The 14,113-nt window shown below is 44.9% G+C and overlaps 1 protein-coding gene across 3 annotated transcripts in view; it reads left to right on the top strand.

Annotated features, from left to right (window-relative positions):
- The window catches only part of LOC144094220 (uncharacterized), a 91,548-nt gene that overhangs the window by 5,602 nt on the left and 71,833 nt on the right, over positions 1 to 14,113 (top strand). For all 3 annotated transcript variants that reach the window (XM_077628154.1, XM_077628153.1, XM_077628152.1), the window contains exon 3: positions 2,732 to 2,802. In XM_077628154.1, the coding sequence (XP_077484280.1) occupies positions 2,732 to 2,802 (71 nt within the window). The remainder of the gene's footprint in view (positions 1 to 2,731; positions 2,803 to 14,113) is intronic.

Here is a 14,113-nt window from a genome sequence, read left to right as displayed (position 1 = left end):
TTCCCGGCATTTCTGCGCATTTCCGTGGTGGATGAAGCATAGCACCGCCAGTTTTTCCTCTAGTTATATTAAGAAACTCTGTGGCTGCGGTGGCTGTCCTTATAGCGCTTTGCTGCCACGGTGGCTCAGTGGTTATGGCGCTCGGCTGCTGACCCGAAAGATGCGGGTTCAATCTCGGCTGCGGAGGTCGAATTTCGATGGAGGCGAATTCTAGAGGCCCATGTACTGTGCAGTGTCGGTGCACGTTAAAGAACCGCAGGTGGTCGAAACTTCCGGAGCCCTTCACTATGGCGCCCCTCATAGCGTGAGTCTGTTGGGGGCGTTAAACCTCTATAAACCAAACCATTATCGTGTTTGGCTGCTGGCTCAGGCGGTCGAAATTAACCTGAGCCCTTTACTGATGATGTCCCTCATCATAGCCTGAGTCGCTTTGGGAAGTTAAACCTCATAAATCAGAAACAAACAAATCAAACACGAAGTTTAAGGAACTCTCAAGTAAATTTTGTCTGGCTATACGCGTTGAAACCATTCAGGCCTGTTTCATTTACTTTGAGTTCTGAAAAAGGAAATCGCTGCTGATGCTCTTGGCACTTGTGAGCAGGTGTTGCAGATCCGGCCAATTTAGCTTGAGGATGGGGGTTCAGTCATCAGCCCATGCCATTGGCTTGTCCTGCCTCCTTCTATGTCTGTGTCCTAGTTGCATGCGCTAGTCTTTTAATTAATGATGCTGATGATGGCTAAGCCTTTGCGATTGGCTAAGCCATTGCCATTGAGACAGTCCTTCAAAACTGATGGCCGAGTCGTTTGATTGTACCGGTCGAGACTCCCCGCAAGGCCCATGCATTCAAACCTAGTGGCTGGGTTGGGCCATACATGCGAGTTAATGACATCCTAATCCAAATCAAAAAGAAATGTGCATGGGTAGGGCATATAATGCGAAGACTAGGTAACCAAGTGTCGTTAAGGGCAACAGACTGGATTCCATGAGAAGAAAAGCATGCATGTAGGGGGAGGAAAAGAAATTCATGTCGTAGGCAGAGGAGGAGGAGGAAACAACTTTATTTAGTCGCCTGCAGAATGACACCATAACTAAATGGCTCTGGGACGTGGGCCCTGACGTCTTCTCAGTGGGTGGTCTCTACTCAACTCTAGCGCGTGTTACTCCCGTGGTGCAAAAATGGCCATCGGAAATTAGGAGAGTCGACCTTCATGCAGTGCCAACATATCTGTGGGGTATGATACGTCTTTGCGGGACCTCAGACTGCTGCTATTAGTTGCGATTGCATCATAGCACAGCTGTTGCTTTTCGGTGGTGACTCCATGGATACCATGTGAGGCATATATGCACTACACTCCAGTCACCATCCCACGTCAAGCGTGTGAAAGGGGCACCATGTGTCTCGTGCTAGCTCCCCTTCATGCTTGCACTGTCACACTTTGTTTAGCGAATGCCACGTGGAGTAGACGAGCTGTGGCAGCTGCAGTCGGCTCAAGAGTCGTCGGAAATTGAGGTAGCCACACGCCCACTGGTCGATGCATGCTGCGGTGCCAGTTCTGACGCGTGTGAACCACAGGTAATGTGGACGCAGACACATGGCAGGTGCAGATCTGGGTGCCATGCTTGCATCTTCTGCCGTGCCCATGCGCATACCAGCTCCGGTGTGCTCGTGGTCGCACAGGCACGCGGCGTGTACGCCTGGCAAGTGTCCATAGAGTCAGGGCTTCGATTGCACTCACGCCACAGTGTCATTCTGGAGGAGGTACACTGAACCGAAACCACACGAAGCAAGATTCCAGAAATGTTATTTGCTTGAGATGAATACTTCGAGATTTCAAATATAAAACATTCAGATCGAGTCGATTATTGATTACTGCATTATTTTACTCGCTATTTGAAATTTATAGTAATTGCACACACCAACTGCAAGGGCTTTCTGTGTGAAGCTAAGAGTGCCTATCTCTTTATGAACTCATTCAGCGGTACTTGTTTGTGCCTTTGTGGTGTGCCGGGTTTCTTCTTGAGTTCATAATTGCGTGGTATGCCAGTGGCAACTCGACATTCTGGCGCTTGGTGTGCCTGCACAACTGGTTGTGCTGCTGTATTATTGTCGCTCTTGCCATTTCAATACTCACTTCCTGTGGAGGCATGAACACTCAAGAAACCATTTTAAGTGCATGAGCAAGATTGGATTGGATTGGAAAACGTTTATTGCCAGCACTGAGCCCTAGTGGGCACTATACTAGATGGCTTTGAGCCCATGGCTCTCGGCGACCTTGTGAGCCCACTCAGTGACCCGGACTTGCGTCAACGGGCCTGAGCTGGACAGTATATATAGCCTCCCACAGCTCTAGAGAAGAGACTGGTAGTAGGTCCGCCGGTGGCGGTGCCTTTTTGCAGCTCCATCGAATGTGATTGTATCTTGCTATATCGCCACATTCTTTGCAAGTCGGATTGTATTGTGTTGTATACATCAGTGCTAGTCTCAACGGGCGAAAGAAGGCTCGGGTCTGGAGCCGACGCCACGTTGGGAGAAAGCATACCAGCTAACCACACAGAATTTGCTGTCGCGTAACATATTAAGTTCTCAGAAGCTTTGGAGTAGGTATGTCATTATGGAGATGGATGCGTAAACTCATTGCTGCTGAATGAAGAGGTTCTAGGTCTGGCCATTGAGTGGCTCTGCCAGTCTGAAGGGTTCCTTACTCAAACCTTTTTCCTGCTGCCCTTCAGGGACCCCGCTGTCAATTCCGAGAATGTGGACCCAAGCCAGACGTTCACCGTTATTGAGAAGACCCTCTGCGGTGAGTCCCACCACGTGGTGGAGGGGCTGCGGCCTGCTCCGAAGTGCTTTTGCAGAATGCTTCACTCGATGCCTTGGGTAGTGTTCGCGCGTGTTTGGAAGACTTGCCTGAGCTTTGGTTTTCACGCAACTCATTTCTTACTTGAGTCAGGATTCACATTGCATTGACTGAGCTCTGTTTTATAGCATAAACTGTGAATCTAGACAAACATTAGTATAGTTTTCTCTCTAGGCATTCCTTGAGCACGTAGAGTTTAAGGCAATGTGTGTTGGCTGTGGGGACTGCTGCGAGGTGCTGAGTTTCCTTTAACTTTGTTGCATATTGTGGGACAGTTTTTGCCTTTGTACACAGTGACTAGGTTAAACATTGAGAAAAGGCCATAACTCTGAAGCCGCCCCTGTCAGTGTGCTGTCTAATGTGATTTGAGAGTTATCACTTTCATCCTGGCTGAGTGGCAGCAGTAAATTTTTTTTTTTTGGTGTGATGGTTGTTCACTCTCTAATAGAAAAATGACTGTGCAGGATATAGGCTGGTGGAACAAGGTGTCTAGCCAAGCTCATGTAGCCATCTTGCAAACATAAACTTCGTTGGACCACTTCGTCCACCACCTATCTGAAGGTACCACCTTAAGATGGTGTCAGGCTGCGGTGCATTCACTTTCCACGAGTAGGTGTGACTTTTGGAGCTTCTTTTAAATGTCTTGAACTCACTGTTTCATATTTGCTCCTTACATTGTGTATTATTTTCTGGTAATAAATAATGTGACCTTGTGACGTCATCGCAATGGCAGGTGGAAGTTAAATTATTGGTCACGAGAGGTTGCTCGGGGAGAGCAACCCGGGTCTAACACCCCACTGGTGGTTGGGTTTGAAACAACCCCTTGCTGTGGCAGTGGCACATCACCTAACTGCTGCATCAGTAGTGGTATGAGGACTTCCTGAGTTCTATGAATGTTTAGAGAATGGCCAATTCCACATATATGGGCATGTAGGCAGAACCTAGGAGAAGTGATATGCATAGGGGACCCCAGGCTGCTTAGACTACGGATGTATAGTTGACGGGTCAGCGAGACCTTCGTACCTGAAACGACTAGATCCAATACATAATTTAGGTTTGAGTCTTTCCTCTGGTGCTTACAGGACGTCACCCATAAATAGTCTTTATGTAGAAATCAACGAACTGTTACTTACAGACAGAAGAACCATGCTCAAACATTTTAAAAATCCGTTTGCTGCCACAAAGTGCCCATTTAGAACACTATAACAAATCACTAGCTATCAGGCCACTCCTGTGTTTTGAAGAGACTTGCCAAAACCTCTGCTTACTAAACACATTACCTGACATTGCTACGAGACGAGATCCACTGCCTCCATGGCACAATTTCCTTGAAATCTGCAATTTTACTCTTGCACAGTCTCATAAAAAAACAAGCTACACAACCTAGAGTACAAGAATTCCTTGCACTCGAAGAAAAATACAGTAGTTTTACGCACTTTTATACAGATGGTTCAAAAACGGACGTTTACGTAGGAAGTGCAGTGGTCCGAGGGAAGTCAGAGAAAACAGTAAGACTTCAATAGTGCGCATCCATCTTAACTGCAACATGTTACGCAGTTACCGTAGAAAAAATAGTAAACGAGAACCTCACAAACAGTATTATTTAGACTCCTTAAGTGTATTTATAGCTCTGCACCCAAGAAACACCATCACTCCTATACATGGCAACAGCATACACGAGATAACAGCCACAGCTCGAGGACAAAACATAAAACTCTGCTGGGTTCTGAGTCAAGTTGGAATAAAAGGCAACGAGAACGCAGATTTCTGTGCTGCTAAAGCTCGTGGCAAAGAAATAAGTAAATATACCTTTTAAGGATTGCATGAACTTAGTACAGCGTAAATTAAGAGAAAAATGGCAGTCCTTTTGGAACAATGGGGTAAATAACAAGCTGTGCTTGTTAAAGCCAGTTTTAGGCGAATGGAAGTTGTGTGTGCACCAGGAACATTTCAAGAAAGTGTTTCTCTGCCATCTCCGAATAGGCCACACACCCCTTACGCACAACTTCCTGCTAAAAAAAAAAAGACAAACCTGTTTGCAAAGAATGCGGAGGTGAACTTACGGTTAACGACATCATATTATCTTGTGTGAGACTGGAAAGACTAAGAAAAAAACACTTTATTCAATTTTATGACGAATCGATTTTTTAATGCAATAATGCTTTTAGGAGACTATGCAATCGTTGACAAGTCATGCATTTTTAGCTTTTTAAGAGAGGCAGGATTTTTCGAAAAAACTAAATTCTGACCAGCTGCTTTGCTGGTTTTTTAGTAAACCTCAGCCACTTTCTCATTCTTCAGAAGAAGGCTGAGGTTTTTATTTGATTAGTTGGGAGCCTCAGGATCCTTGCCCAGCCAAGGATAGCCACTGAGGCTACCTGACCTTCTTAAGGCTTTTACAATAAGCCATTCCCAAATTTCTTCTCCTCTCTTGTTACTATACAGTACAATCTTTTAGGCCATCTGCACGATCAATAATATTTCACATTTCTAAACATTCTACAGGAAACTTATTCTATACCTAGAGCTTGACGCATGATGACCTTAGGTGCCTATGTGCAATAAAACCCAACACAACACAACACCCAGGCTGCTGAAGGCACCCATTAGCGCTGTTGCACCATGCCCTTAAGGTGATGTTTAAAGGGACAGTGAAAAAGACTCTATCAATATTTTTTGTTAGCAAAACCTGATAGTTCGGCATTTCATGGCTTTGTTGCCGCTTGTCCGGGAGCGAAAGATGCATTTATTTCAAAGAAATTTGGATTCGAAGTTGAAAAAGTTTTTCCTGCTCTCCGATTCGAACTCGGCGCACTCTTATGACGTAACGGCATCCTCTTGTGACTTCATAGGACGGAGTGACGTGAAACGTGACGTAAACGCAGACTCCGTGATAGTTTTGCTCACAGTGATTTCTCATAGTGATTCACCATAGTTTTTCATCGACCGTGGCACTCATATGACCAGCCTTAAGAGGCTCCTTCAAAGGTTAACTAGCACTTGAAGCGGCACTTGCAGTTCCTCTGCTGTTCAGCGCTTGTAAATCGAGGCGCGTCAAAAACAAAACCACGGGGCACGCAAAGCTCATAGACACGAAGCGCCATAACAAACCGAAACTTTCCTGGCCACCTGTGGCGCCACCAAGCATCGGTTTTCTTTGCTTCCAACATTCAGGTTGTCTTTTGTCTATCTTCCTTGTGTGATAAAAGTGCACTATTGGTTTCAAAACAAAACTTACTTCAATACAAAACCGTGCAACCTTCCTCTGTCAGCCTCAGAGACATCAGATACCGGACATCAGCAGCAGGTGTCTCGGCCACGAGCACGCACAACAACTTTTTCTTCATCATTCTTTCCCCGGACTGCTAGCGACTGGAACAGCCTTCCCCATGAACTTGCTGCCATCACATGCCAAACTATGTTTCTTAACCAAATTACGCGTTTGCTTGCATCACGATAATCATTTTTCTTTGTATAACTCGTTCAAGTTTTGTGTACTTTTTCTGTTGCTAATCTATGTGTCCCACCCCTTATGTAATACCCTCAAACGAGGGTCTTTAAGGAAATAAAGTGAAGGGAAGTGAAGAGTAAGGAAAATTCCTCCAAGGTGGCGTCTCTTGTCCTATGATGTCATCACGCTTGTACTTGCGAGATTGGCCTGCGGCGGCGATACCTGTATTTTGGTTCTTGCTATTTTCTACCTTACAGGAGCTTTGTTTTCAGTAAGAGTGTCGTTATTGTGATCAGGAGCTGGTATTCTAACGATACAAGTCAACTTTAATTTCTCCTCAGTGTCCCTTTAAGTATGCACTGAAGTTTTTTTTTTTTTTGACAATGCTGCTGCTCTCCTGATGTCCCACAGTTCTCGAGGTAAGACGACCGAAAATGAATGAATGCCCCCCCATCCCTGCCATTGGCCTGTTTTGGTGACTTTAGTAACATCAGTCGCTGAGTTGTTTTTCTCAGTATATAGAATGCACTGGCAAAGGAAGAACTCTATTTGTGGCCTGCTTAGGTACAACAGCTTTATTGAATCAGTGTTTGCATGTTATTCTTTATAAGCCTGTGTGAAAGTTTTAATGGCAGTTATTGCAGCCTCTTTGTTTAACCTTTTTTCTCGTGTTTCCTCCAGAGCCTATGGGCCTGTCTCTATGGATTACCATATTTACTCTCATAATAAACCCAGCCCCCAATTTGGGATTGAAAATTTACTTTATTTTTAAATGTTAGCTTTCCTTAGTGCGTTCCTCAGTTTCACACCATCCGCAGCAGAAACCTTGGCTATACCTTGGCAAAGCTCCAAGGTGGTGCACTCTGATAACATCACAGTGTTTCTTTTGGCGAGAGTGCTTGCGAGGGTGGCACAATTTGCAGACTTGCCAGAACGCCAAGAAACCGTGCTCTTGACAGGAACGCTTGTGGTGGTGGTGGCTTGCTCCACATGCTGCTGTGTGCCCAGCTGCATCGGTGTATGCGTAGTGTCCTCTACTCTAAAATCCTATGAAGGAAGCCGGACCTTCAGACCTCCACGAGATTTGGCGAGCTTGAGATCGGAATTGAAAAATGCCTCACCTTTCACACCGCAGAACGCTTATACATTCGCCTTATACACTCGTAACCATTTTGTGTTTTTTTTTGTCATCATCATCAGCCTGACTAGACCCACTGCAGGGCACAGGCCTCTCCCATGTCTCTCCATTTAACCCTGTCCCTTCCCAGTTGCATCCACCCTTAATTTGCCTGCAAACTTCTTAATCTCATCCGCCCACATAATCTTCTGCTGCCCCCTGCTATGCTTACTTTCTCTTGGAATTCACTCCATTGCCCTTAAAGACCAGCGGTTATCTTGCCTCCTGCTCCATTAAAGTCCCTCCTGCTCCTAGCCTTCGCATTAGATGCCCTGCCCAAGCCCATTTCTTTCTCTTGATTTCGACTAGGATGCCATTAACCCGTGTTTATTCCCTCACCAACTCTGCCCGCTTCCGGTCTCTTCACGTTGCACCTATCATTTTTTTTTCCATAGCTCGCTGCGTTGTCCTTAACTTAAGCTGAACCCTTTTCGTTAGCCTCCACGTTTCTGCCCCGTAGGTGAGTACCGGTAAGATTATGCTGTTGCACACTTTTCTCTTGAGGGATATTGGTAACCTGCCATTCATGATCTGAGAGAACCTGTCATATGTGCTCCACCCCATTCTTATCCTTCTAGTTATTTCTCTCTCATGATCCGGATCAGCTCTCACTACCTGCCCTTAGTAGACTTATTCCTTTACTACTTCCAGCACCTCGATTCTAATTGTGAACTGCTGTCATTTGTTAGACTGTTGTACATCACTTTGATTTTCTGCATGTTAATTTTTAAACCCACCGTTCTGCTCTGCCTGTCCAACTCATTGATTATGCTTTACAAAGTTCATCTCCTGTGTTACTTAGCAAGGAAATGTCATCAGCGAATCGCAGATTACTTCGGTATTCTTGATTGACTCTTATCCCCTACTGTTCCCAGTCCAGGCCTCGGAACAATTCCTGTATACAGGCGATGAATACCATTGGTGAGATCGTGTCTCCCTGCCTGACACCCTTCCTTATTGGAATTTTATTACTGACTTTATGGAGATTTATGGTAGCTGTGCAGTCGTTATAGATATCTTCCAGTATTTTCACATAGCACTCTTCTACATCCTGATTCTGCAATGCCTGCTTGACTGCTGAGATTTTTACGGAGAACCCCAGCAGTGAGTTTTTTTTAACCTTGGATAAAAACCGCGCACCTGGCCTCCAGGGACCAGAGTTCAGCACGTCATCGCAGAGGCCATCGCAGAAACGTCTGATAGTTCTGTGATACAGCAAACACGTTTTGAAGCGAACAACGGTCAACACCGGCAGCACAAGCGCGGGTGACCCCAACTTTGTTGATGATGGATGGACAAACAGACGGGCAAGTGGATGTGATACGAAATTTTGACTCTCGCAAAAATATCTGCAGAAACCTTTTTTTTTCACTCTACCTAATGAACCCTCCCCTGAAACTGGTGTCAACTTTGCTGCAAAAAAAAAAAAATGTGTTCAATACAAGAGTAAAGTATTCACTGAGTCTATCAGATGATCCCCCCTACTTATGTAGGAACCCTGTGTTGTTTTTTTAGGGTATTTTAAATAAGCAAATACTAAAATGCTGATCTTTAACTGTAAGGTTGGTAATTGAGTCTGACCTCTGAAACACTATAGCACTTCTCATGAAGTTGCATATTTCGTTCAATAAGTACATTAGTTTGATACAGTTGTAGGTTAAAAGTGATGGGATATGGACAAGATATGATGATTGAGGCTAGTGGGCAGTGATTTTGCAGCGCAAAAATTTTTTTTAGCCTCGGTGAACTCCCTTAACTCTTAAAGTGTTGAGGAACCCCATGTGTCTTGGTTTCCTTCCCTTCCTGTCTGACACTCATGCAGACATGTGGCTGCTCAAGAAATGCCAAGATTCGAATAATAATGACTTGCTGTACAATGAAGCAGTCTGCAGTGAGCAATTGAAATGCGGTTACTCCCACAATAAAGTGGGTGAAGGGAAGATGGGGGTTGAGCTGTGTATAGATTTGGATTCCCAGGGAACCTAAAAAATCGCTCCAAGGAATCTAGGGGTTCGGCGGAACCCAGTTTGGGAATCCCTGCTGTAGTGAGTTGTGTTAAATTTAATAAAAATTGGTTATGAGAAATCGACGAGGCCGCAGCACCTTCCTTGTTACTTTTTTGCTAATATTTTTCTATGCTAGTCATTAGGGGATAGCTTATTGAGGTACTGTAAGTGTAAAATTTCATTAATTTGAACTTGCTTGATTGAGAGAAAAATAGGCAGAAATTCGTACGCATTGGCATTGAAGGCCACTAGAGGTTCATCCTGTCCTCTGTTTTGGGCGGCTGAAAGTCCACAATTTCTTAGCACCTGCTCTTTTGAATTCAAACGATGGTTAATCCAGATGTCTGGCCCCTGGCGATTTTGAATCGTTGCGATTTGGCTGCAACATCATCCACATGCCTGTCTAGGCCACTCGAACGATGCACAGGAGATTACACTTGCGTCAATTACAAGTGGCCTAGGGCCCGGAACAAGACTTTACCGTGCATGCACATTCCCATAGACTGTATTTATCTCCCCATGTGTTTGGATCCACCAGACAGCAGGCATTGTCATAAATGCGCAACAGAGCAAATCGTTTGAAGCGCTTTAGGAAAGTGTGTGGACAACTGTACTAATACTGTATGGAGATAAGCTTTTATCTAGCATATTGTTGTACAATTCTTAATGGTAACTGCAATATTTATAATGTGCTTTTGTACCACCAGTTCTCTTTTCAAATGCCAGCTAAAACTTGTTCTTTGTCTAGCATACTGTAAAAAGCTTTTTAAATGAAATCAGTTATAGTTTTGTTGCTCTCTTGGTGCTCTCAGTTGAGCACCAAGACTGCCCACCGTGGCAGATGGCAGTTAAATTAATGATTGGTCGCTCGGGAAGAGCAACCTGGGTCTCTGAAGCACCACTGATGGCTGTGTTTTAAACAGTCACCTGCTGGGGTAGTGACACATCGCTTAACCGCTGCACCACTGTGCTAGAGGTGGTGTGGGAGTGTAAAGTATAGAATCGCCAATTCCACATATATGAGCAGAACGTAGGCGATGAAGGAGTACGTGTGCAGGAGGGATCTTTAATACGCTCTCGCATTTCACTCTTAAGGAAAGATTAACCGCTTCAGGAGGCAGTTAGGACTGCTGAAAAGGAAAATCTTTTTTTGCATAAATCGTGATCAGTAGACTAAGTGGAAGTGAAGTGGAAAAAATGATGCAAGAATTTTCACATTTGGGTACATTTTATTAACTTCAACATGTGTGGACATATTACCTTAAAGCTGCTACTTGAACGAGAACACTGCAACATTTTCTTGCGTTTTCTAACTGATCATTATACATGAATAAACATTTAGCTGTGAGAATATATGCCTCAGAGAATTATTCTTTAGTTCATGGCTCACGAAACAATAAAAATGGTCGTTGTGTGACGACAGGCAGAGGGAAATTCCGCATTTCTGGCACCGAATGTGGCATTTGGATGTGCAGCCTTCACGTCTGCACTTTTGTGTGCATTTCACATTCAGAAATTGGAGCCAATGGTTGCTGCCATCATAGGCAGTGCTTAAAATCTGGCTCCATCACAGGATTTGAGCACAGGTGGAGAGGGGGGGGGGGGGGGGGGGGGAGAGAGAGGGAGAGGGAGAGAGAAAGCGGCTTACGGCCTGTTTTGCACACTGTTTTTACGAAGGGGAGAAATCCTACCAGTGTTCCAATTGTTGTTTAACCTTGTAGCTGAGCGGCCAGCTCTGGACTGACCCTTGGTGTGAAGAATGCGGGTTTTTCTTTTTCATCTGCCCCCTGGATTGTGCTCCCCACTTTGTATTTTTCTCTGTCTCAGGTTTTATAATACATGTTAACGATTTTCGCTAGCAACCATAGCAAAATTTTCAAAACGCTAAAGAAATGTTCTGACCACCACTGACAAGAAGCATAAAAAATGGTTGCTTGCTTCATATTCATGCAGTCTACACTGCAGCACGGGTAGGTCTCCGGTCCGTTTTCAGTATGGTTGGGGGGGGCCTAAGACCTTCAGAGACCCCCTTGACTTTATGCACTGATCATAGCGCGCTGTGTTTGTTGGCAGCGGCTCAGCTTTGTGAGGGATCCTTGCGGCCATCTGCGAGCCTTCATTCCTCGGTCGGCTGCACTTCTTTGGAGATGCTTCTCCGTCGGCTATTTTCATGAACAGTGCTTCAGCGCTGGTATCGTCCAACTTTCTCCTTGTAGAAGCATGGTTTTCAACACCTGTAATCAATAATTCCACATTGTACCACATTTGCCCCCCAAGAAACTGCGCACAACGGCTAGAAAACGCCATTAAGGTGCCATGTTTACGTTTGAGGACACGGTACTCTAAACATGCCCTGGCGCTTTTTCTTATTCTCTGACAATGAAAATTGGTGTGCTGTTTCTACATTAAACTTTTGACACATTATGAATGGAGGCCACCGCAGCGGCTGAGTGGTTATGGCGCTCATCTACTGACCCGAAAGATGCGGGTTCAATCCCAGCGATGGTGGTCGAATCTTGATAAAGGCACAATTATAGAGGCCTGTGTACTGTGCGATATCGGTGCACATTAAAGAACCGCAGGTGGTCAAAATTTCCGGAGCCCTTCACTATGGCGTCTCTCATGGCCTGAGTCGCTTTGAGACGTTAAACCCCATAAACCAAACCAAGCCATTTTGAATGGAAAATTGCATCATTCACTACTATTTGAAAACAGAGCACGCAAAGCTATCTACTTGTACCCCCAAGAAATGTTGTGATGTCCATCTTCACTTGTTTTTACATGTTTCGCTGTAGCTCTAAGAAGAGATAACACTACAAACTTGACAAGGAGGGTCAATATGTTAAGGGTGCAGAATTCAAAGGTGAGAATTTGCCTTGTATATGAAAATATGAGAATGATAAAGTCGCGCCCACATATGTGGACGCAGCACCTGAAGGGGTTATAAGCGTTGCATCGATGGTTAAAGAAAGAGCAGTGCTAGTGTCTACGAAGCAATACGCAGAGAGGACCCCAGGCTGTTGAAGGGACTCATTTTATTTATTTATTTATACATACTGCAGCGCAATTATATGCGCTATGGCAGGAGTGGGAAAACACAAAAATGCAAGGAAACAAAATGCAGCAAAACGGCAATGATATCGCATCATACCCTTAAGGTGGAGCTAAGGTGTCCCCTCAAGTTTTTATTTCCGATCGTGTAGTGTCTTGTGCTTTTTCATGTTTAAGTTGCGTGGGGGTGTCAACCCACAATTCCAGTTGGGGTCTTGTGCAGAATATTGGGTTGATAAGTTTTTCAGTTCACCTGACCATTTAAACCACCGACTGATTGACTGATGGCTTGACTGTGGCATAATCACCTGCGGTTGCCTGCACGTCCTGCTTTAATCCTGCTGTGATGTCCGGGCATTCAAACTGTCTGTGAGAAGTTCCGACCTTCCAGGATTTCATAACTTCTGGTCCCTCTATTGTAGTAATGCAAAAATCTGAGAGGATCATTAAAGGGGCTGCGAAACACTGCTTGAACGGATACTGGCTATATTTCAGATGGATTCTTTGTCACACCGATGCTGACTCAAAAAGAATTACAGCAATCGGTGCATAGGAACGGGAGTTATTCAATGAAGAAATTTCAAAATACAAGCAAACAAAATGCTGCCCTAAACTTGATTTTCGCTGGGCTTCCCAATCCCATTTCACTCTCCCAGTGACGAAACCGGGATAGACCAGTCAAAACAGCTTATCTGAGCACGTTGCGGAAGTTTGCACACCATGTTTGCCTAACCACTGTAACTAGTTCTTGCCCCGGCTGGTAGCAGTGTTTTCATGGTTACAACAACCACTTGAACGCCCAGTTGACCCAGCGATGCTTCATCGTCAGGTCGACGGCGCAGAAGGGAGCACTGATCAATGACGTTCCCTGACTTATGGATACGAACTCGAGCGCGAGATACTGTGACGGAGGGATTCCCTGCGCAAGATACTAGATACCTTTAGGATAGTGCGTACCGCTACTGCTTACCGCGTACCATGGCCGCTACTGGGAATGCGCTGATTGGTCACAATGAGCAAGGGACACACGCTGTTGATGGGAGCGTGGCGCCGTCTGGCACCACCGCCCGGTAATCCTCCCCAAGCCGACAATGTGCACTGCTAAATGTGAAACGAATGGCTTTTTTCTTTGCATGCTTCTTTGGGACCTAAACGAACGCTTGTAGAGTGCAATGGTGCGATCGGATCGATTCCGCAAAGCCGTTCTAAGATACATATAGAGTAGCCATAAGTGCGGTGCGCTAGGTGGTAGGACGCGTACAGAGAGGCGCAAAGTCCTTCGAAGCAAAAAAAATAACTGGAGCCTCTGGTGGTGTATTTTTGTATTACTTGCTTTACAGTGCTTTATCTAAGGTAAACAAGTTGTTTTTGTTGATGTAATATAAAACACAAGAACTTGACAAAACGTATGTCTATTTATTAACACGATTTGCAGTATATTTACTGTTTGTCCAGTCATCAAGCTCCTGCCCAGTGATGGCATATCCACTGCTAAAAGCCGCCAATGTATTGTGACACCGTCAGCGCCATGAATTTGTTTTTGTGACCTAATTAAAATATTAAAAATCG

This window comes from Amblyomma americanum, chromosome 6 (genome assembly GCF_052857255.1).
Source record: "Amblyomma americanum isolate KBUSLIRL-KWMA chromosome 6, ASM5285725v1, whole genome shotgun sequence".
Lineage (NCBI taxonomy): Eukaryota > Metazoa > Arthropoda > Arachnida > Ixodida > Ixodidae > Amblyomma > Amblyomma americanum.
This window is presented reverse-complemented; position numbering and strand designations above follow the sequence as displayed.